General features: G+C 43.8%; 1 protein-coding gene across 1 annotated transcript; it reads right to left on the reverse strand.

Moving 5' to 3' along the window:
• Window positions 1-3,052: 3,052 nt before the first annotated feature.
• On the reverse strand, window positions 3,053-12,744 carry LOC129327990 (zinc finger protein 679-like). Its single transcript, XM_054976733.1, has 6 exons — window positions 12,585-12,744; window positions 10,321-10,377; window positions 8,589-8,674; window positions 7,754-7,880; window positions 6,638-6,730; window positions 3,053-3,982 (listed from the first exon to the last, which is right to left on the reverse strand). The coding sequence occupies exons 1-6, from the start codon at window positions 12,742-12,744 to the stop codon at window positions 3,069-3,071; spliced, it is 1,437 nt and encodes a 478-aa protein (XP_054832708.1). The 3' UTR covers window positions 3,053-3,068.
• Window positions 12,745-26,341: the final 13,597 nt, after the last annotated feature.

The raw sequence follows: 26,341 nt of genomic DNA on the forward strand, positions 1-26,341 counted from the left end.
TAAAAACAGAAGAAGAGCTATCTCCTTGTTATGGATGGTTTCAATACAGGCAGATCAGAGATCTTTACAAATCGGACTGTCTAAAAGGAGGAATAAGAATGGAAAATTCAGAATTAGAAGAAGTGATATTAGAAGAAGGCAAGAAAGAAATTTCAAAGATTTATAAAATACTTTTGAAATGGTATATGGAGGATGAAACAGTGAAAGTACAGATGGTGAAGTGGGCAATAAATTTCCTAAAGAGATAACAATGGAGGCCTGGGAGCATTTGTGGAAAAATACAATGAAGATTTCAATTTGTACGAACATTAAAGAGAATGTATATAAAATGATATACCGATGGTATTTAACACCAAAGAAAATTGCGCTAGAAAACACCAATATGTCAGATAAATGCTGGAAATGTAAAAAACATGAAGGATCATTATACTATATGTGGTGGACTTGTGAAGTAGCCAAGCAATACTGGGGAGATATAATTAAAGCAATTAATGAGGTGTTACAAACCCAAATCAATAAGAACCCAGAATTGTTGCTACTGAACTTGGGAATGGAAGATGTTCCAACACAGTATAGAACATTGTTATTTTACATGATTACATCAGCAAGACTTTTGTATGCGCAGAAATGGAAAGTACAAGAAGTACCAACTGTAGAAGACTGGATTTACAAATTGCTGTACATGGCAGAGATGGATAAAATGACAAGAAAACTTAAAAATCTGGATCCAGGACAATATATCGCAGATTGGGGGAAACTGAAACAATTTTTAGAAAAAAAATGGGATGTGAAAGGGGAACTGTAGCAGTTTGAGAATTATTAAATTGAGATATCATAAACAGAAGAGAGAGGTGACTTTACCACTAAGAGAAAACTTTAACTATTTTAATCTAAGCCAGGATTATAGCTAAGTATATTGTGTGTAGAACTTATAGTTAATCATTGAAAAGTAAGATTGAGATACTAGTAAATTTGATATAGTATATATATAGTATATATAAGGGAATTTGAAATTGCTTAGAGTAAGAAATATTATATAGAGATATGTATGGTAGTAGCATTTAAGATAAAATATGTTAAGTAATAAGAGGGGTTAGGGGTTGGAAAGCTGTTGGAAGTCGATAAGGAGGGGGGGAAAGGGTGGGGATTAGATTAAATTAGATAGGATGGGAATGTAAACAATGAATGGAAATTATACTCACCAATAAAATTTTTATTAAAAAAAAAAGTTCAAGGACATTTCCATAAACGATGTCATAGAGTAGATAAACACAACTTTACACAGACATAGCATTAGTAAGAGTCCAATACAGAGTTGAAGAAATGCTGAAACAGAAGATAAGCAATTTTAGGGCTGACATAAGACCAGCAAGAAGCACAGGTAACTCATAGGAGCACGCATTTAAGACAACAGGTAGTACGGAAGGAAATATAGTGGTGAAGTCTATGATCCTGGTCCTTAACTCATTAGTAAAGCAACTGAGAGCCCTTCCCTACAATACAAAAGCCTTTTTGAATAATTCGGTTTTGCATACTTTGCGGAAAGCCAGGAGGGTGGGGCCTCTCCTGACCTCCTAAGGCAGGTCGTTCCACAGGGCAGGGGCCACCACAGAGAAAGACCACGTACGGGCTGCTGTTCATTACGCCCATGAACAGGGTGGCACCTGCAGGAGACCCTCTTCAGATAAGTGAAGCACCTGCGGAGGAATATAGGGAGGGAGGCGGTCCCGTAGGGATGCCAGGCCTGTGAAGAGCTTTGAATGTGATAACCAATACCTTCAACTGAGCATGGTAGCTGATAGGTAGCCAACGGAGTGACTGCAGAATGGGGCTGATGTTCATGCTCCTGATAGCAGTCGTGGCACAGTGTTTTGCACCAATTGGAGTCTCCTAGTTAATTTGGATGGGAGACCTATGTATAGTGCATTACAATAGTCAAGACTTGATGTTACTGTAGCATGGATCCAGGTGGCCAGGTCGGCCACATTGAGGGAAGAAGCCATCTAGCAGGCTAGAGTGAGGTTGTAAATGCCATTTTTTTCAGCTGCCTTGATTTGTAGTTCTACTAGTAGCACTGGTAAGAAGTAAGGATTCCACTCAGTCGGAAGCTGTTTCCGCACTCCAGCCATTAATATGTTTTCTCTCATGTGTGTATTCTTTGATGGGAATAAAGGCCTCCACAATCTCTGAAGCTTTTTCCGCGGCCCAGACATTTATAAGGTTTTTCCCATGTGCATTTTTCAATGGGAATTGAGGCCTCCACTGCGACTGAAGCTTTTCCCACACTCCTAGCATTTATAAGGTTTTTCTCCTGTGTGCATTCTTCGATGGCAATTAAGTTCTCCACTTGTTCAAAAACTTTTCCCACACTCCAGGCACTTACAAGGTTTTTCGCCTGTGTGCATTCTTCCATGGGAATTAAGGTTTCCACTGAAGCTTTTTATGCAGTCCTGGCATTTATACGGTTTTTCCCCTGTGTGCATTCTTCGATGTGAATTAAGCTGTCCACTTCTTCGGAAACCTTTCCCACACTCCAGGCATTTATAAGGTTTTTCACCTGAGTGCATTCTTCGATGGGAATTAAGGCCTCCACTCTGATTGAAGCTTTTCCCGCAGTCCAGACATTTATAAGGTTTTTCCCCTGTGTGAATTCTTTGATGGGAATGAAGATGATCACTGCGACTGAAGCTTTTTCCACAGTCCAAGCATTTATAAGGTTTTTCCCCTGTGTGAAGTCTTTCATGGCAATTAAGATGTCCACTCTTTCTGAAACATTTCCCACACTCCAGGCACTTGTAAGGTTTGTCACCTGTGTGCATTCTTCGATGGTAGTGAAGGCCTCCATGGTGAGTGAAGCTTTTTCCACAATCCTGGCATTTATAAGGGTTTCCCCCTGTGTGCAGTCTACAATGGGAATTAAGGACTCCACTCTCTCTGCAGCTTTTCCCACAGTGCTGGCATTTATAAGGTTTTTCCCCTGTGTGTATTCTTCTATGAGAATTAAGGTGTCCGCTGCGACTGAAGCTTTTCCCACAGTCCTGGCATTGATGAACAAGTTCTCCACTTGTTCAAAAACTTTTCCCACACTCCAGGCACTTACAAGGTTTTTCGCCTGTGTGCATTCTTCCATGGGAATTAAGGTTTCCACTGAAGCTTTTTATGCAGTCCTGGCATTTATACGGTTTTTCCCCTGTGTGCATTCTTCCATGTGAATTAAGCTGTCCACTTCTTCGGAAACCTTTCCCACACTCCAGGCATTTATAAGGTTTTTCACCTGAGTGCATTCTTCGATGGGAATTAAGGCCTCCACTCTGATTGAAGCTTTTCCCGCAGTCCTGGCATTTATAAGGTTTTTCCCCTGTGTGCATTCTTCGATGGGTATTAAAGTTTTCGCTGCGACTGAAGCTTTTCCTGCAGTCTTGGCATTGATAAGGTTTTTCCCCTGTGTGCATTCTTCGATGGGAATTAATGTGTCCTCTGTGTCTGAAGCTTTTTCCGCAATCCTGGCATTTATAAGGTTTTGCCCCTGTGTGAATTCTTTGATGGGAATTAAGGCTTTCACTCTGACTGAAGCTTTTCCCGCAGTCCTGGCATTTATAAGGTTTTTCGCCTGTGTGAATTCTTTGATGAGAATTAAGTTTTCCACTCTTTTGGAAGCTTTTCCCACACTCCAGGCATTTATATTTTTTCTTTGTGTTATGGCTTTTCCAATCCATGCTAATGTTTGATTTTTCAGAAAAAGAATTCCCACTTGCACTGCCCTCATTTCTATTGCCTTCTATGTACTTTTTTTCAAGTAGTGGGATTTCATGAGCGTATTCACCTTGTAAAAGACCGGAATCACTCCTTCCTTTAGATGAACGTTTTCTCTCCTCCTTCCTCAGGGTATCAGAATATTTAGCCCCTTTCAGATCTGAATAGGTATCCCCTTTATCCATCACTGGATGCTCAGATGTTTCATTCGGTGACCTCCACATGCCTCCTGCAGAAAGAAAGAGAAACGTGGTGTGAGGATAGGACACCTTTACAAGCCATCTTTAGAAGAGTTTCCTCCTTTGCTTTGCGTTGATTGTGTTTGCACAGAGGTTAAGATCACACAGTCTGTACCCGGTTCTCCCCCTCTGTTTCTTTATTCCTTCTAAGTTCCAAGCTGGCAAAGCTGGCAGAGGAGCCATTCCCATGGTAATAAGTGTAGCCCAAGACAAGAAAGGAGAATGCACAAGAGAGATTCCCCCACACACACTTCTCAAAGTGACTCAGTTTTTCTTTCCCTGCCTAGGAGAATTGAGAGAGAGAGAGTGGTTTGGGGTTGTTCTGGGGAGAACAAGGGCACCTTTTAAGACAGGGACAGCCAGTTTGGCTTTAATGGACCAAGCCGAGGGTCTGAAAATTTGGGTTTTTCAGCTCCATTGCCATGTGGATGCCCCGTTGCTGCTGCACTTTATCTGCAGCTGCACCAACAAAGGGGAAGCTACAGAATCCGCTCCTCGTGTGTAAGCCACCAATACCAGGGTTTGGTGCCTGGACACACTTTACAGAGTTTTATTTTTGCATATGGTTTTATGACAAACTAGATCGTATCAGCCAATCCATGTGTGTAATGTGCCATCAAGTTGCTTCTGACTTAAGGTGACCCTGTACATGAAGACCGCCAAAATGCCCTATCACTATAAGCCTTGACGAGGTCCTGCGAACAGAAGGCCAGGGCTTCCTTTATCGATTCAAGCCATCCTCTTTTCTGGCTGCCTTGACTTTCCCAGCTTTGCTGTGTTTTCCAGCAAGTCTTGTCTTCTCATGCTGAGACCAAAGCCTCCGTTTAGTCATTTTAGCTCCTAGGAAGAATTCAAGACTGACTGGATCTAGAACCCACACCCTAGAACCCACACCCCGATCTGTAGCTTCTGGCAATTAAATGAAGAACAGCACTTCACTGGGACGGTTACTGGCAGATAGACAAGGGAGAGAGAGAGAACTCTGGCCTAGTCATGTAAGCAATGGAGAACCCAGTGGCGTTTCTGTCCCGGCTTCTTTTCAGAAGGGGATTTACTAGACCAAAACATTGACTTTAAGAAGGGGGGGGCAACTATTCCTTAGAGGGGTCTTCCAAGGTTAAATATGCCTTGAGAAGGCAGTCAGAAGCAACCATCAATGAGAACATGGATACACCAGCGCATGATCGGAGGAGAGATGTCTGCCAGAAGAAGAATGGGACAGGATTTACTATAAGCTGAACAACAAACCTGGTACTAGTAAACCAGATTTGCATCTTTCTTTAAACCCCTCACAGGGATCAATGAAGCATGAAGAGAAAATGTGCTTCTCTCATCTTTGATTGTCCTGGCCACAAACATTGTCCTCTGTGGTGTTCAATTGTTTGGCTTTTTGAGGGGGTGTCCCTTGTATGCTATGCATTGAAGATAAATATTTCTCATGCAGTTTTTGTACCCATCAGAAGCTTTGATTTCACATTGGAAGAAAGCAAGAATGGAGAAGAAAATTAAGAGTCAAGTTTACATTGTAAAGGAGAAGCCGGCCTGAGAAGGGACAGTTCACTCTCCAGTCACATTGAGTTGCTCCCCCCAGCCCCAAGAGTGGCCACTGTCTGTCTGTCTGTCTGTTTGTCTGTCTGTCGCTGCTATTAAAGCTATTGCCTGAAGGTGAAATTGAAAGAGGAAAAACCTTACTCAATATTCTGTCTGTGATATTCAATTATTGCCCCTATATATTTTGCCACAGAAAGGGAATCATTTGTATCCAATGATCACCACATCACCTGGGCTCTCCTATTAAGTCGTTCCATATTTTTAAGCAGAGGGTTAATTAAGTGAGCCACCAATTCATTAAAGATGGGACAGTCTATAACCTATGTTCGATGGTTTCAACTTTATCATCAATCTTGCGTCACCTCTGAAGGGAGAAGCACTCCTGCCCCCCACCAGAGCCCCCGGTTCACCCAGAGCCTGTGCGACATCCGAGTGAGACCTGGTCCAGCCTGGCTGCCCTTGCAACACCATCTGCCACCGCTCTGTCCCACCCCCTTTCCCTCTGCCAGGGTCTCTGTGGAGCAGCCCTTCCCCTGCTAAACCACTTCCGCACAGTGTGTGGGGAACTAAATCAGCCTCCTGAGGGGCTGCTTCAGACAACTGGCCATTGGCTGTCAATTGGAAGAGTTTAATCCTGGCTAGGGTGGAAAACAGGCTGGGAAAATTTCTGCTGCAAGGGGCTGAATGTTGCACAGCGACACCATCCTGCAGTTCCCTCTGGAGTCACCTACAACACAGCTCTGTGCTCGGGGGTGGAGGCAGGATGTGTCCACGTGAGTTCTGGCTGGACTTGCTGTGGGCCATCATGTCTCTGAGGAAAAGCCCCTGCTTTGCTTGGCACACCCGGCATCCCAGGATCAAGGCCTGCCAGGGAGCCGCTGCCTCACCGAGTGGACAGCACCTGGCACAAGTGATCCGACCGGGGAGGGGGAAGAGGCCTGCTTTCAGGAGTCCAGGATCTACAAGCACCATTTTCACCATCCCCAACCCAGCCAAGCTCTTGGGTGAAGAAGCTCAAAGAGAAAAAGGCCACAGAAATCCCTCGGAAGGAAGCAAAAGGAACAGACAATCCCGCAACAAATTAAAATGGATACCTGCCAATCCCTCTTCTGCATCAGACATTAGGAGAAACGGATCTTCTTCTCCTTCCAGCCTGGAAATGAGGTCAGGTTTGGCAACCTCAGGCCCTTTTGTGAGAAGAAAGAAAGAAAAACAAGATTGTGACTCTTCTGTGTGTTCATAAACTGGGCAATTCCATGCCGGGATGCCAGCCCATCCAGAAATACACAACAGACAAGGAGTAGGGGAAGGCTGGTACGGAGCCATATCTGGCATTGGCAGTACTGTGCCAGCTGAGAACTCACTCAGTGGCTAGAAACTGGGACAAGCCCACAGGGAACCTACTACAATATGACTAACACAGTGTCACTAAATTACTTGGATCAATTTTTATAAGTATTTTTATCATTCAAAGTGCCAGTGCTATAAATAAATTCAGTGTACAACTTCAAAAATATACATGATAATCCATTAAGAATACAAACAGCTACTCGAAGTACAGCAATGCAAAGTTCACAGTTCATCCCACTGAAGCAACCAGACGCAATAAAGTTGTTATTCAAACCCTGTTTCCGTGTAAGTTCTTTCTTAAGCTGTGTGTTTGATGTCAAGTCCTCCCAGCAAGCAGAAAAGCCGCGGGATTAAAGCTGACAAAACAGTCTTCTCAGCACCCGGTCTGGGGCCAGCTGAAGCACAGATTTTGCATACGCTTCCTCAAGAGTAACCGCTACAGCAAATGCAATGAGATTTCATTGGTTGAATACTCCGGTCAAGGCGGCAGTGCTTTCTAACGCGCGCCAACTCACTCAGGGGCAGAGAAGCCAGCCAGGTTCCCTCCACAGCTGAATCTCAGCCAGAGTAAGGCAAGGCCCAGTGGGGGGGGGGAGCCCCACTTAGACACTCCCACCCTCTCCATATCCAGGCCCCTTGGCACCTCTTCTGATGCCCTCTCTTGTAGTCCAGGCACAGACATGCCAGATTGGGGGGGGGGCTCCTTCTCCACAACCCCTCCCACAAAGAGTGGCAGAGATCAGCCACTGAGCCCAGGGCAGGCAGCCTGACCTCATCCTCCCTCAATCAGGAGTTGCTTACAGTCCCTCCTCACAACCTCACGAGCAGAAGGAGGCAGCCCAGGGGAAAAGGACCCTCACCCAGAGAGGCCACGGTCCCAAAATTCTCCAGCATGACCTCCTTGTACAGGGCTCTCTGCGCTGGGCTCAGCAGGCTCCACTCCCCCTTGGAGAAATGCACAGCCACCTCTTTGTAGGACACCCGGCCCTGGAAGAAGGAGAAGAGAGTTTCATTATATTGCTGGAAAGGTGGTCCATGAGAAAGAAAATCCAAAAGGCTGGTGTGATGTAGTGCTTAGAGTGAAGGACTAGGACCTGAGAGGACTGAGTTCGAATTCCTTCGGTGACATATAAGTTTGCCCAGGTGCATTGGTCCTATCAAAGTCTTTCACCCCAACCTACCACACAAGACTGTTGTTGGAAGGGTTAAGTGGAGGAGAACAGTTTAAAAATAGGAAGCTTCTTACTATATAATTGAGTAAGCATATTCAAGACGACTCACTTCATACCCTGGTGCAGCACCAGAGGGCGCTGCCACGGAGGGAAGCCCAGGCAAGGCACCAGGTCCCACCAGAAAACGTGCCATGGCGGGAAGCCCAGGCTGGGAGCAGGAGGGGAGCAGGTGGCAATGCCCACCCCCCACCTTCACCCAGCTGATATTCGGAGCAGAGCAGGTGGTAATGCCCATTGTCTGCCTTCACCCAGCTGGTCTTAGGAGGAGCAGAGCAGGGGGAAGTTTCTTGGGGACTTCTTAAGGCCAGCAGTCTTCCTTGGGGACATTTCAGGGCCCTTCATTTTGCAGGTGGCTATGAGCCTTGTGGGAAGAAGCCAGAGATGTCCATGGAGGAACAAATCACTTGCGAAGGGAAACGTAGGACAACATATGGCATGAACTACCCTCCCCCCCCCCACTTACCTGAGCTGGCTGCATGGCTGGTCTTTTCCCTTCACCACACTGAGGAGACAGCAGAGAAACAGCCGAGGCGGGCTTTCTTTGGCCACCTGGGAGGGAGAGAAAGAAAGGTGGAGGGCAACGCTTTTTGCTGCACTCAGATTTCTTTGCCAGGCTCTTCAGCAAAGCTCTCTCAGGATTTGCTGTGAGGTGCAATTCAGGATCTTGGATACAGAGTCTTTGGCCTGGTATCTCCCCATCTAGCCATTCTTTACAGGGGAAGGGCCCACTTTGCTAATCCGTTCATCCCCTTCTCTTTCCGGCCATGTTTCCACCCAAGCTTCACCCAATCGTTTCCTGAGTGCTGAGGGGTCCCTGGCCCTGGAAGCCACTCTGGTCCCTCCTCTCCTCTGAGGGGAGACGAGACCCTCCGGCCTGCCCCACACAACTAGGGGGAGGTGCTGGGAATGAGGGGCCCGGAAGTGACGGGATGTGAGACTGCAGGTGGGAGATGCCAGCTAGGAATTGAAATCTGCCCACGCGGAGAAAACCAGCCCTGCCCGCGAAACGTTTCTGCCCTTTGTCTTTGCCTGTCATTGCGCCTCTCTGTGACAGGAAGTGTTTAGCAGAGGGAAGCCTCCCAAAACGGGTTCTTCCTTGCGCGGTCTGAAGAGAAGCCATCTTGAATGTGTGTGTGGAGAAAGTGGGGGGGGGGCAGTGTCTGAAATTGCCCTCCACCACCTCAGGCCTCTGCCAGCTCTTCCTCCTGGCTGTGAGGACCAGATCTGAGACTCTGGTTTAGTCCCTGTGTCAGGCAGGGGCTGTTTCTCTTCCATGCTGACTTTAAAAACATCCTGCCCCTGTGGTTGATAATCTATGGGAGTGTGGAGCAAAAAGCCCCCTTCACACATGCCCAGAGGATGAGAAAAGCAGTCAAAAAGTTACAGGAGTGAGGGTAGGATCTCAAAATGGAAGGGGGGAGGGGGAGTGGTGGGGCATCTAAGGGGTTTTCCGCAAGGGAGACAAGCTTTGCTGCTGGCAGAAGAGCCCAGACAAGGCAGTGGCCATGGGGCTTCCACAGGGCGGGGTTCCTGTATCTCCTCTGCCCCATCTTCCATTAGTGTCCTCCGCCCCCTAACACTTCCATGCCCGCCTCACTTGTTTTAAAAGCTGGGGACTGAACTGGCATAACTAGATTGGCTTAGCGATGTGGAACCAATTCCGTGAATTCCCAGCTGTGCATATTTTAACAAGTAGATCGCCACCCCAACCCCCCCTCTTGTGAAAATAACAAGGAAAGACTGCGATGAAAGGGGCCAGAGATGCGCTTTTTTAAAATGCAAACTGGGAATTCTCAGAACCGGACAGTTACATTGTTCTAAGAACAGTCCATTGCTGTTTTTAAAAAATCCCCTCCGCTTTTTCAGACAAGGAAGGGGGGGATGCATGCAGCTGGGTGGGAGGGAGGAGATCCAAACTTTCCCGTCCTCAAGATAGAAACCGAGTTTGGCAAGGCAGGGAGGGGGGGCAGGTCTTCCATCATCCACTGGCCAGTGCCCCCCCAATCCCCCCACCCGGGCTGAATTCTGCTGCAGGGGCCTTCGGGCTTTGCACCAAGGAGGGAACTGCAGGATGGTTGGAGGCGGGACGGGGCGCCGTCCAGCCCGCTTCTCCTTGGGGCAAAGGGGGGGCTGTTCCCCTTCTCTCTTCTCCCCCCATCAGCTTGCCCCGGGCCCCCAAGGCAGTTTTAACTCACCAAACACGCCTGGGAGGGAACAAACACGCCTGGGAATCGCAAAGGGGCCACCTGCCTCTGGAGGGAGGGGACAAAGCAGGACGTGACCTCACCAGCCCCCCTCTCTCCGTTCTGCACGTCTAGGAGTCAGGACTCTCTCGCTTTAACCCCGTGGTCGACTGGCTCCCCCGTCTCCAGCCCTGCCCGGCTGCTGCGCCCCCCCCCCCCCTGGAGATCTCCCGGAATTACAACTGATCCCCAGGTGACAGAGATCAGTTCCCCTGGAGAAAATGGCTGCTGTGGAGGGGGGACTCTATGGCATTATACCATTTCTGAGACCCCTTCCCTCCCTAAACCCCACCCTCTCCAGGCCCCAGCCCCCAAAGCTGGGGACTGAACTGGTATAACTATATTGTCTTAGCGTTGTACTGTTATGCCAATATAGATTAAAATCATATGCCAATAATCAATACTGAACAATACTAGGCCTAGCTTCTATACTCTCTAGATGAACTTTTAAACTTTGCATGAACTTTCAGTGTATTTTTTCTATGTGTAAGGTAATTCAGCAGGTGTGCTTTCATCCTTTGACAATTAATTAAAATAGTGGACTCTACCGAGATTGATGTTCCTCTATCAGAGATTCAACCAATGGTGATCGCCCAACTTTTTCTTGACACTTGTCATAGATTTATAGTATTCTCTTGCAGATCAGACTATGACATAATTTTTTTAACTAATTGGAAGACTGTACTATGAAATTATGAATATTCAGTGAAGTGTCAAACCAATCATTATTTGTTTGTGCTATCATGTGAATAGACCCTAAATAATTGCATATGATTAGGTATATAATTGCAAACACAGAAAGAATAAGCAGGGTACTGATGGAAGAGATCTCTTGGGAGAATCTAGGTGAGAACTTATTCTGCCTATGTATTTCATAGAAACTTTGAGCAATGTTAAACTTAGGATTTATTAAGAAATGTTAGTGAACTTATTTCTTATTGCCTTTCTATGTTCTGTTGTTATAGGATTCATATTAATAGCCATTTATATTTTGATTACTTGCTTCATTAAAAAACTAGGGTGCAATAAAGTGAAATAAACTCTAGATTGGGGTCTGTGTGTTTGATAAGGAGTTGCAAAGCAATATTGAACCCTATATAAATAAATGTACTGATAAACAGCTAATTCAAAGAACTTATCTGTTTGACAGGTCTAAAGACTAACTGCTTTCAGCTTCCCCAGAGAGAGATCCATCTTTCTCCTGGCTAGTTGAAGCTTAGTTTTAGACATGGGCAACCGGCCGTTACAATATCTCCATGTGGAACAAATTTCTTGAATTCCCAGCTTTGCTTGTTTTAACAAGTAAATCTCCAGCCCCACCCGGCTGGTGTGAAAATAACAAGGGAAGACATATCACTGTGATGAAAGGGGCCAGAGATGCGCTTCTAAAAAATGCAAACGGGGGGCCATTTCCACACACATTGAATAATGCATTTTCAATGCACTTTCGCAATCCTTTTGAAGTGAATTTTTTGTTCCACACATGGAAAATCAGTTTCAAATGTTCACTAAAGAGTATTGAAAGTGGATTATCCAATGTGTGTGGAAGCAGCCTGGGAATCTTCAGAACTGGACAGTTACATTGTTCTAAGAACAGACAAGGAAACGGCCGCCAGGGAGGGGGGGTGCATGCAGCTGGGCGGGAGGGATGAGATCCAAAGTTTCCTGTCCTCAAGATAGAAACCGAGTTTGGCAAGGCAGGGAGGGGGATCAGGTCTTCCATCAGCCGCCGGCATGTGCCCCCCAGTCCCCACCCCGGGGTGAATTCTGCTCTGGGGCCTCTGGGCTTTGCACCAAGGAGGAATCTGCAGGATGGTGGGTGGGAGGGAGAGGAAGCCCAAAGGACCGGTTGTCCAGCCCGCCTCACCTTGGGGCAAAGGGGGGGCTGTTCCCCTTCCCCTCTCCCCCCCGCCCCCAACGCGGTTTTAACTCACCAGTCGCGCCTGGGGCGGAGCAGAGGCTGCCCTGGGAATGTCAAAGGGGCCACCTGCCTCTGGAGGGAGGGGGCAATGGCGGAAGTGACCTCACCAGCGCCCCCCTCCCGTCTGCACGTCTAGGAGTCGGGGCTCTCTCGCTTTAACCCGTGGTCGACCGGCTCCCCCTCCCCCCAGCCCTGCCCGGCTGCTGCCCCCTCCCCCCGGCTGCTCTTTTGGGCAAAGACGCGGCGGGAGTCGCGTGCCCGTTCCTGGGGAGGGGGGGAGGGGGCTCCGCTCTGCCTTTGGGGGAGAGTGATGGGGGGCCCCGGAGAGAAAGGAGGCGGCCATGGGGTGCCTTCGGGGACCCCTCCCGGTCCGAGCGCGTCCGCTTCTGCCGGGCCAGCCCCTTGGGGCTCTCTTGCCCCGGCAATGATGGGTCGGCGAGCCAGTAGAGCGCCATGCTTTAAAAGCGGGCCAGGCGCGCTCACGGAGCAGAAGTCGATCCCTCACCTGTGGGGGAGAAATGGAGCCTCCTTGGCCTCAAGCAGTGTACCCCTGACGAGGGAGCAGCAGCGGAGGCTCTGCTCTTGCCTCCCTGTCCTGCTTGCGGCCTCTGCTTGGGCTTTCTTGCTGCAAGGAGTGGAGTTGGATTTACCATACTAGGTTTCCATAGACTGACAGAGTGCAACTCCGTGGGTTCTCCTGGACCTCTCTGTGGCTTCGAATATTAGTAATTATGGCATCTCTCTGGACTGCCGATCCAGCCCAGGATTGGGAGGCACTGTTCTATGGGGGTTCCAGTCCTACAGAAACCCCTGGACATCTGGATGGGGGCTGGGTTGTCCCCAATATGCAGGTGACACTCAGCCCTTTTTTGTACTTCTGCTTGATCCTGCTTTGGCAGACATCCTTGTTACATCCTGGGGATGTAAAGAGACCCCCCCCCCTGACCACTGCAGTCACCTTCGGAGGCCCTGCTTCGGGTGCCCCCACCTTCCAAGACCTGGCGGGTGGCTACCCAGAGAGGTCCTCCTCCGCAGTGACTCTGGGACTCAGTAGTGATGGAATCAAAAAGAGTCCAGTAGCACCTTTAAGACTAACCAACTTTATTGTAGCATAAGCTTTCAAGAATCACAGTGCTCTTCGTCAGATGCATGGAAGGCAGAAAGAAACTGGTTAGATATAGAGGAGGAGAGGAGACCAGTTTCTTTCTGCCCTCCATGCATCTGACGAAGAGAACTGTGATTCTCGAAAGCTTAAATGTGTGCCTGTGTCTTTAAATGCTTGGTTTGAGCTGGGTGGAGAGTGGGGGTGAGAGAGAGGGAAGAGTGAGTGATGTGATTGGTTGATGACTGAGAGGGTGGGCGGAGTGAAGGCAGTTTAGACTGACAGAGCAGAGAGAAAAGATTTCAGTCAGGAGAAGGCAGGCTGGCTGTGCGCTGCCTGAATATGTTGAAGTGTTTTATGAGAGAAACATAACCTGTGTGGAACCTGAACTGAGCATGTTTGTGAAAGGACACTCAGTCAGGGAAAGGGAGGCCAGCTGTGTGCTGCCTGAGCAGGTTCAATATTCCTGTGAATAAGAGCCAGAGAGGCTAGCTGTGTGCTGCCTGAGGAGAGAAATATAGAGTCTGTGAGAGAAAGATAGAGTCTAGAAAAAGAGGCTAACTGTGTGTGAGGCCTTAGAAAAGATCTGTATGAATGAGTTTATAGGAAGTAACTTTGAGAACTAAGAACTACTTTTATGAAACCAATACGCTTCTTGAAAAATAAACATTTATTTTGTTTTGTTATATCCCAGAGTAGCAGTCATTGCTATATCTCCCGTTCCTATCCTCAGGGCCACATAGAACCACGAAGGAGCCTGATGCTTAAACACGTTACCAAAGGGGAAATTTGAATAAAATATTTTGGAATAATATATTCCTGGTGGCAGCAAACTACCCAGAGGGTGTAAAGGGAAGATTAAAAGAACAATCTACCCCAAAGAAAGTACAGGTCATAACACTTATGCTACAATAAAATTGGTTAGTCATAATGGTGCTACTGGACTCTTTTTGATTTTGCTACTACAGACTAACATGGCTAACTCCTCTGGAGTAGTGACGGAGACTCTGAAATTCTCTCCCTGGAGGTTCACCTGTCCCCTTCTGTAGCCGTTTTCCTCCCTCAGTTGGCATACCTTTAGTGATCTCCCCTGGCATCATGTCTTTTTGTTGCTGGGCTTCTGGACACAAGATGGAGTTCCACAGACCAGTGAACTAATGAAAATGGAAAACATCAACTAATAGCAATAAAATATTTCTTTAAAAATTCTTTTTTTTAAAAAAAAATTTTTTTTATTGGATTAGAAGCATAAGATGTCAATTACAATCACATTGCTTTAAATTTTCTAATTCTAACCCCCTCCCTTCCCCCCCTTTTGTTGACTTCCAACAGTTTTCCAACCCCTTATCCACTTTCCCTGTACTCATTTCAAAACTATTTTATTTATTTATTATAATATACTTTCAATCTCTTCTAAGCATATCTATAATAGTAATACTATTTCTAGTTCCCTCCCATATAGATTGTCATATGAATAAAACCCTCTTAACCTATCTTCTTCATTGATACTACTAATAATAATCATTTTGATAACCTGTACTCTGTCTTACTCTTTCTGCTCTCTTCAATATGGGACAAACAATTTGCCCCCCTTTATACATAAGTTCAAATACTTCTATAAACATTACATACATATTATGCATACATATTATCATTTAATTAAACTTCTAATCTATATATTGTTCTTTACCTATACATAAGTCTAACAATTAGACCCATCTTCAGCTTTATGTATGTATTCATTCTATATTGTACAGTTATCTTCCAAAAGATATAGATTAATTAGTTTCTATCCCTATAATTCTTATAGTAACAACACTATTAATACTTAATATTGTACTTAATAGTCATATAAAATTGCTTAGAATTTTTCTGTTAACTCTCCACCCCCCCGGTATAGTCACTTCTCTCTTCATTTAATATACTTCAATAATTTTCAAACTGCCACAGTTCTCCTCCCACTTCCCATTTTTTCACCAGATATTGTTTCAGCTTTCCCCAGTCCGTGTTAAACTGCCCTGGATCAAGGTCTCTCAGTTTTCTTGTCATTTTATCCATTTCCGCCATGTACAGCAATTTGTAAATCCAATCCTCAGTAGTTGGCACTTCTTGTACTTTCCATTTCTGCGCGTACAAAAGTCTAGCTGCTGCAGTCATATAAAATATCAATGTCCTATGTTGTGCTGGAATATCCTCCATTCCCAAGTTCAGTAGCAGGAGTTCTGGGTTCTTATTAACTTGAAATTGTAAAATTTCACTCATTACTCTTATTATTTCCCCCCAGTACTGCCTAGCTACCTCACAAGTCCACCACATGTGGTACAATGATCCCTCATGTTTTTTACATTTCCAGCATTTATTAGACATATTCAAATTCCCTAGCGCAATTTTCTTTGGTGTCAGATACCAACGGTAGATCATTTTGTAAATGTTCTTTTTAATACTAGTACATGTCGTAGTTTTCAACGTATGTTTCCACAAGTATTCCCACGCCTCCATTGTTATTTCTTTGTTAAAGTTTATAGCCCACTTCACCATTTGCACTTTAACTGTCTCGTCTTCAGTATACCATTTTAACAACACTTTATAAACCTTAGAAATTTCCTTTTTGTCTTCTTGTAAAATTACTTTCTCTAGTTCTGAGTTCTCCATTCTTATCCCTCCCTTCGCACAGTCTGAATAATAAAGATCTCTAACTTGTCTATATTGAAACCAGTCGTAGTTTGGAGATAACTCTTGTTGCGTTCTTATTCTTATTTTAGAGGATTCTATTTGAGTTATCTCCTTATATGTTAAGCACTGTTGTTCATTATCGACCGTTCTTGGATCTATTACTTCATATGGAACCACCCAGGGGGGAATTCTTTCTTGTAGGTATTCTTTATACTTCTTCCAAATTGTGAAGAGGCTTCTCCGAATGTAATGATGCAAAAACATAGAGTCTGCTTTTACTTTATCATACCATAGGTATGCATGCCATCCAAATAATTTTTTATATCCCTCTAAGGCCAGCAATTTGCGATTTTTTAGCGTAATCCAGTCCTTCAACCATACCAAACAAATTGCATCATAATAAAGTCTCAGGTTGGGCAGTTGCATTCCACCTCTTTCTTTTGCGTCCTGTAGTACTTTCATTTTCACTCGAGGCTTCCTGCCTGCCCACACAAACTCCGATATTTTCCTCTGCCATTTATCAAATTGCTTGGAGTCCCTAATGATTGGTATTGTCTGTAACAAAAACATAAGTCTTGGCAACACATTCATCTTAACTACTGCAATTCTTCCCAACCATGACAAATTCAGTCTATTCCATTTGATCAAATCATGCTCTATTTGAGTCCATAATTTCTCATAGTTATTCTTGAATAAATCTATATTTTTTGCAGTCAGTTCAATTCCCAAATACTTCACCTTACTTGTTACCTCACAGTCTGTTATTTCCGTTAGTAACTGTTGTTTTTGTTTAGTCATATTCTTACATAGTATCTTTGATTTCTTTTTATTTACATAAAAACCTGCCAAATCTCCAAACTCTTTGATTTTTTTCTATTACCTTGGGCATGTTTTCAATTGGATCTTCCACAATTAACGTTATGTCATCTGCAAACGCTCTGACCTTATAGGAAAAGTCTTTTATCTTTATTCCACGGATTGCATTATCTTCTCGAATCTGCATCATCAAAATTTCCAAAACCAAAATGAACAACAATGGGGATAGTGGGCAACCTTGTCTTGTACCCTTTCCAATAATCAATTTTTTGGTCAACTCATCATTCACCACAATTGCTGCACTCTGGTCTCTATAAATTTCTTTCACTGCTCTTATGAATCTTTCCCCCATTTGCAGCTGTTCCATAGTGGCAAACATAAAGTCCCAGTTCAAATTGTCAAATGCTTTTTCAGCGTCTACAAAGAAGAAACCAACCTCCTTATCACAATGCCTATCATAATATTCGATAGCATTTATGACTGTCCTTAAGTTGTCTCTAATTTGTCTATTTGGTAAAAAGCCTGCTTGTTCTTCTCCAATAACTTCGGCTAGCCATCCCTTTATTCTCTCTGCCAAGATCTTCGCAAAGATCTTGTAGTCATTATTGAGTAAGGAAATAGGTCTATAATTTTTAACATTAGTCAAGTCCTGTCCTTCTTTGGGGATCAATGATATATTTGCTTCACTCCAAGTATCTGGGATTCTTTGGTCCCTCAAAACACCATTGATCACCTCTTTTAAAAACGGTACCAGTTCATTGGCCATTACCTTATAAAATTTAGCTGTAAGTCCATCAGGCCCTGGCGCTTTCCCCAAATTTGTTGACTGTATTGCCTTCCTTATCTCTTCTTCTGTTACTTCACTGTTTAATTTAACTCTCCAATCTTCCGAAATTACTGGAAGCTTCATTTTCCCCAAATATGCAGCTATCACATCTTTATTCACTTCTTTTTTATCATACAATTTGGCATAGAATTTGTAAAAAGCTCTACTGATGGCGACCTGTTCCAAATGTACTTTATTATCCTCACATATTTTGTTTATTGTCTTTTTCTCCTTTCTTTTCTTCAGTTGCCATGCCAAATATTTCCCAGGTTTATTCGCACCTTCAAACGACTTTTGATTCAGTCTCTTAAGATTCCATTCCAATTCTTTGTTATTCATAGCCGTCAGCTGCTCTTGAAGGATTTTAATATCCTGATAAATTTTCTTTTTCCCTGGTCTTTTCTTTAATTGTATTTCTTTGGCTTTTATTTTTTCCATAATCTCCTGTCTCTTCTCCTCTCTTTTCCTTCGAAGTCTTCCATTTAAGTCCATTAATACACCTCTGATTACTGCTTTGTATGTATCCCATACCTTGTTGGTTGGTACTTCTTGGTTCATGTTGTACTGCATGAAGAACTTGGTCTCCCTTCTCAACATCTCCATATTTTCTCCCTCTTGCAACAGATCTTCATTTATTCTCCATCCTTTCCTCTTAGTTCTTTTTCCAAACTTCCACATAATTGGATTATGATCCGAGCCTACCATAGGCATTATTTCTACCTCCTTAGTCCAAAGTACTAAGTCCTTTGAGGCCCAGATCATATCAATACATGATAAGGTAGAGTGTCTTGCGGAGAAAAAAGTTTACTGTCTACTTGTGGAATTCTGCGTTCACCATACATCTTCCAACGCTTCCTGTTGCATTAATACAAAGAAAGTCTTTGGTAATAGTCCTCTTTTCTTTTGTGCAGTTACTGATTTCTTGTCCTGTTCCAAGTTCGTAACTCCATTGAAGTCTCCTGCAAGTATTATCTGATCATATGAAAGTTCATCTAGTTGCTTCTTTAAATCCTCAAAAAAGCACTCTTTGGCTCCATTAGGTGCATATATTCCAATCACCAACACTTTCTTTAAATTCCAAATACATTCCACTGCTATAAATCTAGCTTCCACATCTCTAATTATTACCTTTGGCTGTAGCTCCTCTTTTATATATAACACCACTCCCTTTTTTTTCTTTTTTGAGGCCGCTACAAAGTCAATTCCCAGTTTACTCACTTTAAGATATTTTACATCCTGATTTCTAATATGGGTATCTTGTAGGCAGATTATATCACATATTTCTTTTAATAGCCAGTGGAAAATACTTTTTCGCTTATTAGGTGAATTAAGTCCATTTACATTCCAAGATAAAACTTTGTACTCCATATTCAAAGCCTTGTTGTTGGTAAGTCTTTTTCATTGTCCGTCATAAACCTTTCCATCTCCAGTTCAGATCTGATGCGTTTTTTCACTCCTCCAAATTCAAAAGATATCCCTTCTGGTAATTCCCATCTGTATCTTACTTTCATGTCTTTCAGACTCTGGACTAACACTATGTATTTTTTCCGGTCCAAAAGCACCGATCTGGGTAACTCCTTCATAATGATAATCGTCTTGCCATCAACTACCAATGGATCTTGAAATTGCTTAGTCACTATCATTTCTCTTACATTCCTTGTCATAAATTGCACTATCACATCCCTTGGTACTTTCCTCTGGGTTGCAAATCTGGAATGTATTCGGTACACCACATCCAGGAAAGCCACAACTTCCTCCTCCTCGTTTTCCAGGTATTCAGCTAACACTTCAATCACCTGTTCTTGTGCTGTCTTTCCCTCTACTTCCGGGAAACTTCGAAACCTCAGCTGTTTCTCCATATATTTACTCTCCGCAACTGCCATTCTTCCCCTCATTACTCTCATATCCGTTCGCTGCGTCTCTGTAAGATTCTCCATCACCTTCTCCACAACGTTGACTTTTTGCTGCGCTGCCTGCAAGTCGGTTTGTATTGTTTCCATTCCCTTCTTTACTTCTGCCAGCTCATTTTTAACTGTCTCTTTAACATCCTTAACTTCTTTCACCAACTCCTGTTGTGTTTCTTTGAGTTCCTTTAACATTTCACAAAATTTTTTGTCCAAATTCTCTATGGCTGCTTGCCACTCTTTCTTCAACATCGTGGGGCTTGATTTACCTCGCTCCCACGAGTCTGCACGTTTTCTTAGCTCCGTGGCATCTGAATTAATATTCCTTTTAGTTATTTTAAAAGTCCCGGTTCTTCAAATAAACAAAAGCCGCTCCAAAAATCCAAAATGTCGGGTGTCTTTTCTCTATGGTTTCTCTATAGTCTTTTGTAATCCAAGATGTCCTACTTCCACTCCTGCTGAAGCCAGAGCCCTTCCCTTTTCAAAAATGGCGATTCCCTTCTTCCTGTCTTCCAGTAGGGGCCGTCTCCTTCTGACGACTCTATCACTATTACGTACTTCCTGCTTCCCGACTCTCTGCTGCAGCTCTCGCGATGATAGAAATTCTCCCACAGCCTGCTATCGCTTCATAACCACAGGTATGAAAAACAATTGTCCCTTTTCTTGAATTACTTCTTTTTACTTAGTCCTTTTTCCAATCTATTTCTTGCCGAGTTTCCCCCTCATTATAATCAGTCTGTTGCAGTTTAAAAAATCATTTTGAAACTTCATTGCTTTTAACAATCCATCCCGGTTCAAGAGATAGTGATCTTTACCTTTTCAAGCATCTTTCTGGGTTGTAATCACTGCTTCAATCTTAAGTTCCCGTTTAGTTTCCCCTGTTGAAGCTTGGGCACGTAGGTCTTATGCCAGCCGCACTGGCCCCGGTTCTGCCACAGAGATTTATGCCGACCTGTCTTAGGGTGGGACCTCAAGGGTCGAGAGAGAGTCCTTAGCGCAGAACCCCCCCTCGCCCGAGATCAACGCGCCCTGAGGTACTTGAGCGTACTTTGCCTGTTCTCCGCCTGAGAGCAGGTGGCCGCAGGCTATTTTTTGCCCCGCCGGCCGCTGAAACGGCAGCCCGGTCAGCTCCGCATTTAGAGCTGCGTTAGACCTCCATGGATCCCAAACCGGAAGTCAAAATATTTCTTTAAAAATTCTGATGCCGCATGACGGAATGGTGTGGGGCCAATTAGGGTCGCAACAGATGGGACGTCTCTTGCAGACATCTCTCCCTCTCCAAACATCCTTTTCCTTTCCCCCTGCTTCCTTCAGGCCTGGAGGAGAAGGCAAGGGTCTTAACTGACTTCCCCCACTCTGGCTCTGGGGTTTTACTTGGGAAGGCCCAGGGCACCATCGCTGCCCCCACAGCAGCCCCCTCTCCAGTCAGCCCTCCACCCAGCTCCTCCTCGCCTCTCCTGCTCTCTCCCTTCCACCCATTCTTGCCCAAGATCTTTTCCCAATATCTTAAACTCGCTGTTCCTGCAGACACACAAATCTCCATCCTTCCAGCGGAGAAGAAAAACAGAATCCATCGGATATCCCCTCAAAAGGGAAGAAGAGACATGCCTTCTTCCAATCTAAGCTTTCCTGCCCTTTCTAGGGGGGGAAAAACCCACCCACAGCTGCAAAATCCGGGGCAGACCCATTCTGGACTTAAAGGGAAAGGGGTAAGTCCCTGTGCAAGCACCGAGTCATTACTGCCCTACGGGGGGACGTTGCAGCACAATTTCTTGGCAGACTTTTTACAGGGTGGTTTGCCATTGCTCTCCCCAAAAATGCAGTAGAAATCTGAGATGGCTGCCTGACAGCCGTAGTAATATTGTACACTTATAAGCGTGTCTGTGTATTTGACCCAATTAAAAGAAATGAACACACATACACACTGAATGAAGTCTAATCCTACTATATAATTGAGTAAGTGTGTTTCAGACAACTCACTTTATAACCTGGTGCACCACCAGAGGGCACTGCTGTGGAGGGAAGCCAATGCAAGGCCAGGACTGGGAGGGGAACGGGGCAATACCAGCTCCCCACATTAACCAAGCTAATATTAGGAGCGGAGCAGGTGGCAATGCCCAACCCCACCTTAAGCCAGCTGGTATTAGGAGCGGAGCAGGTGGTAATGCCCATCCAATGCCTTAACCCAGCTGGTATTAGGAGAGAAACAGGTGGCAATACCTACCTCCCACCTTAACCCAGCTAATATTAGGAGTGCAGCAGGTGGTAATGCCTACCATCCCACACACCTTAACCCAGCTGGTATTAGGAGCAGGACAGGTAGCAATGCCCACCCCTGGCAATTCCCACACCCCACCTTAACCCAGCTAATATTAGGAGTGGAACAGGTGGCAATGCCCACCCCCGCCTTAACATGGATGGTGTTAGAAACGGAGTAGGTGGTAGTGCCCATCCAATGCCTTAACTCAACTGGTGTTTTGAGCGGAGGAGGTGGTAATAGCCACCCCCACCTTAACCCTGCTGGTATTAGGAGCGGGGCAGATGGCAATGTCCATCCCCTGCCTTCAACCAGGTAGTATTAGCAGTAGGGCGGGCAGCAATGCCCACCCTCACCTTAACCCAGCAGGTATTAGGAGCGGGACAAGTGGCAATACCTGCCCTCCTTCTGCTATCTGGGATCAGGAGCCGAGCAGGTGTCAGTGCCCCCCCTCTGCTTTCAACCAGCTAGTATTAGGAGTGGAGCAGGTGGAAATGTCCACCCACCATTTTAACCCAGCTGGTATAAGGAGCAGAGCAGGTGGCAATGCCCACCCCCCTTCAGCCAGCTAGGATCAGGAATGGAACAGGAGGCAATGCCTGCCCCCACCTCATCCAGCTGGTATTAGAAGCAGAGCTGGTGGTAATGCCCACCCCTGGCAATTCCCACCCACCCCCTTAAGCCAGCTAATACAAGGAGCAGAGCAGGTGGCAATGTTCACCCCTGCATTAACCCAGCTGGGATTAGCAGCAGCCAAAAGATAAAGCTGTTCCCGATTACAGTCACTAAATAAAGGTGGTCAAAAGACCATCGGGAAGAAAAATTCTACAATACTATAGTGCAACAGTTTATAAATCTTTTCAAGTGATTTTAACAATAATACATGATTAACAATAATACATAATACATATTACATATCATTTCCCATATCATTTTTCAACAATCTTATCATTCATAACACACAGAAACAAGAGTCCTCTGCAAGAGGACCTGAGGGTGTGACGGCAATGCAGCAGGAAAATTCTTTAAAGACTCATAATAACGTGTCTTCTTTAATTTATTTCTTTTTTCCTTTTTTCAAATTTTTCAAAAGCCAAGATGGAAAGGTACGTGGCTGGTCCAGAGATGAAAGTTGGAAAGCCCAGCGGTGCCCGGAACTAAGACTGGCAGATTTTCCTATAGTTCTTCGTCCATAAGGACTTCCTCAGGGGCAACCTGCTATTTCCGTACACAGTTGCATAATATTCGCGCCGAAAGAACACCCATGGACGTGGGTTATCCCGCCCACCCCGCCTAACCCAGGTGGTATTAGAAGGAGAGCAGGTGGCAAAGCCTGCCTCCCCAGCCAGGTGGCAATGCACACCCCCAGCAATTCCTACCCCTGTCTTTACCCAGCTGGTATTAGGAGGAGCCAGATGGTAATGCCCACACCCATTCAACCAGATGGGATGAGGAATAGCAGATGGCAATCCCTGCCTCACTTCACCCAGATGGTTCAGGAGGGCAGCAGGTGGCAATACCCACCCCCCCACCATCACCCAGTTGGGATCAGGTGCAGAGCAGTAGGCAATGTTCACTCCTTTCAACCTATTGAAATAGGGCACTGAGCAGGTGGCCATAAGCACCCCCCTTCACCCATCTGTAATCAGGCGTGGAGCAGGTCGCAAAGTCCACCCACCCCTTCATGTGGCTGAGATCACTTTTTTTTTCAATAAATTTTTTATTGGATGAGTTCACATATATTTCAAACATACAATAACTAAAGATCAGACCCAAATATGCTATCCCACCCCTCCCCCTTTTCTGTGTTGGCTTCCAATGGTTATCAGATCCTTATTATCAGTAAATAATTCTAATCTACTCAACTTCCTCATATTAATTGAGGTAAAGTCTAAATTTACATTTTAGTAGTTAATTATCAAGAGACCATAATAAGCCCTTTACATCCCATTTCTTTTCTAAATATTTCTTAAATTTACTTCAGTCGTCAATAAATTCCTTTGGATTTTCCCCCCTTAAATTCCTTGTTAATTTGTCCATTTCTGCCGTGTGCAGCACTTTCCGTATCCAATCTTGAATTTCTCGTATCTCCTCTTGTCTCCACATTTGAGCATACAATATTCTTGCCGACACCATCATATAGTAAATTAATACTCTCTCTTTAATCCCAGTAATAACATTTCAGGACTTTTTTCTACATTACTTTTCAAAATTGTTAACATTTCATCAAAAATCACAGACCAAAATAATTTCACTTTCTCGCAGGTCCACCACATATGATACATTGAACCCTCATGTTTTTTTACATTTCCAACATTTGTTTGACATTTGATTATTAGCCTTGGCTAATTTTTTTGGTGTTAGGTACCATCTATACATCATCTTATATCCATTCTCCTTTATACTTGTTGCTGTCGATATTTTCATTGTATTTTTCCAAAGATATTCCCAAGAATCCATTGAAATCTCCCTATTAAAGTTCATTGCCCATTTTACCATTTGAACTTTAACTGTTTCATCTTCTGTGTCCCATTTCAACAAAAGTTTGTATATCTTAGCAATAATTTTTTGTCCATCTTCTGACATTAACTCTTCTTCTTCTTTTTTTTTTAAAGAAATTTTTATTAGGTGAGTACAAATTTACAAACATTATTTCAATTATTAAACCTAGATATCAATTTCCCCCCCCCTTTCCCTCCCCCCTTTTCTGGTGACTTCCAACAGTTTTCCAACCCATATCTTATTCTATAACTTATTTTTCTATTCTCTCTCTATATAATTAACTCTTATTACATTAATAAACTAAATAATTCCCATTAAACTCAAATCTACTTAAAATTTAAACTTTACAGGAATTAAAACTTTTCTTTAAATGGTAAAGATTACGCTCCCCACTAAATTCCCCAAGAAATACCTTATATTTTTGCCAAACTACAAATAAATTCTTTCTAATATAATGATGAAGAAACATCGAATCCATTTTATGTTTTTCATACCATAAATATGCATGCCATCCAAACAACTTGTCATGTCCCTCCAATACCAATAGTTTGTGCTTGGACAATTTAATCCAGTCTCTCAACCAAGTTAAACATATTGCCTCATGGTATAATCTCAAATTTGGCAGTTGGAGGCCTCCTCTTTCTTTGGCATCACAAAGTACTTTCATTTTTATTCTTGGTTTCTTCCCCGCCCAAACAAACTCTGCAATTTTTCTCTGCCATTTATCAAACTGTTTTTTATCCTTTACAATTGGTATCGTTTATAACAAAAACATCATTCTAGGCTGTACATTCATTTTAACTACTGAAATACGACCTAATAGTGACAAATTTAACTTCTTCCATTTAATCAAATCTTTTTCTATTTGAACTCATAATTTTTCATAATTCTTAAACAAGTCAATATTTTTAGCTGTTAAATCTATCCCTAAATATTTTTAAATTAAGCTTTATAACATACAACAAATAGAAATCAACAATGAACATCAACTGTAACACAACAACTAATCAATAATAGTTTACAAGTTTTGAAGAATATGAACATTACAATAACTTTTAAACAAAGCATACATAATATTACCAAATATCAGAAAACTGTGTCAACGTCTGAGCAATTCTTATTTTGGGATGTAAATCGTGCATGTCTATAAATTCAAGAAAAGGGAACCATTTGTCATAGAAATTAGACCTGGCAGGAAAGCGTTCAGCATTGAGGAGATTGTCATCAATTTTATCCAGGATGAAATGGTCCCATATCTTAGAGAGCCACATCTCTTTAGTTGGCACTTTCTTTAGTTTCCAGACTGAAGCTGTCGCTGATTTCGCTGCAACTAAAAAAATTGCTATAAGATTCCTGATAGCTTTTGGGACCTGCGGAATATTCCATTGGTCTAGAAATATAATTGAAGGCGATAATGGAATATCATAACTCGTAATCTGTTTTATTACTTCCAATATTTCTTTCCAAAATGTGGCTATCCATGGACAACCCCACCAACAATGAGAGAAGGAACCTACCTCATTGCAACCCTTCCAACACAGGGGAGAGCAAGAGGATGACATTGTAGACAATCTTTTAGGCGTCAAGTGCCACCTGTGAATAATTTTAAACGTTTGGAGTCTTATAGAAATTACTTTTGATGTAAATATTGAAGATGACCAGATTTCCTCCCATTTTTCCTGTGTTTTTTCGATATTGCAATCCTGATGCCATTTGGATTGGCAAGGTAAATCAGTACTTTTTAAACAAGAGAGCAGAATAGCATGCATTTTAGATACCACCCCCCTTTTTCTCCCTCTGTGTATGGTTTAAAATTTGTTCAAAATCAGTCAAAGGGGTACTCATAAGTTTTTTAAGATTTATACTCTCTGTCATGTTTTTAATCTGCATGTAAACATACCACTGAATTTTCTTTTGTGTTTTATTTTCCAGTTCTTGTTTTGACATAATATCTTTTCCAGAAGCTATCTTT

This window comes from Eublepharis macularius, chromosome 4 (assembly GCF_028583425.1).
Source record: "Eublepharis macularius isolate TG4126 chromosome 4, MPM_Emac_v1.0, whole genome shotgun sequence".
Classification (NCBI taxonomy): Eukaryota; Metazoa; Chordata; class Lepidosauria; order Squamata; family Eublepharidae; genus Eublepharis; species Eublepharis macularius.

Bases quoted from the DNA above. Each gene is read 5' to 3' on its own strand.
- LOC129327990 (XM_054976733.1), bottom strand. From the start codon at position 12,744: ATGGCGCTCTACTGGCTCGCCGACCCATCATTGCCGGGGCAAGAGAGC. The intron at 7,881-8,588 runs GTAAGTGGGGGG...TCCTTCTTCCAG, and splicing joins CAGCCATGCAGCCAGCTCAG to GGCCGGGTGTCCTACAAAGA. The intron at 6,731-7,753 runs GTGAGGGTCCTT...TTCTCACAAAAG, and splicing joins TGGGACCGTGGCCTCTCTGG to GGCCTGAGGTTGCCAAACCT.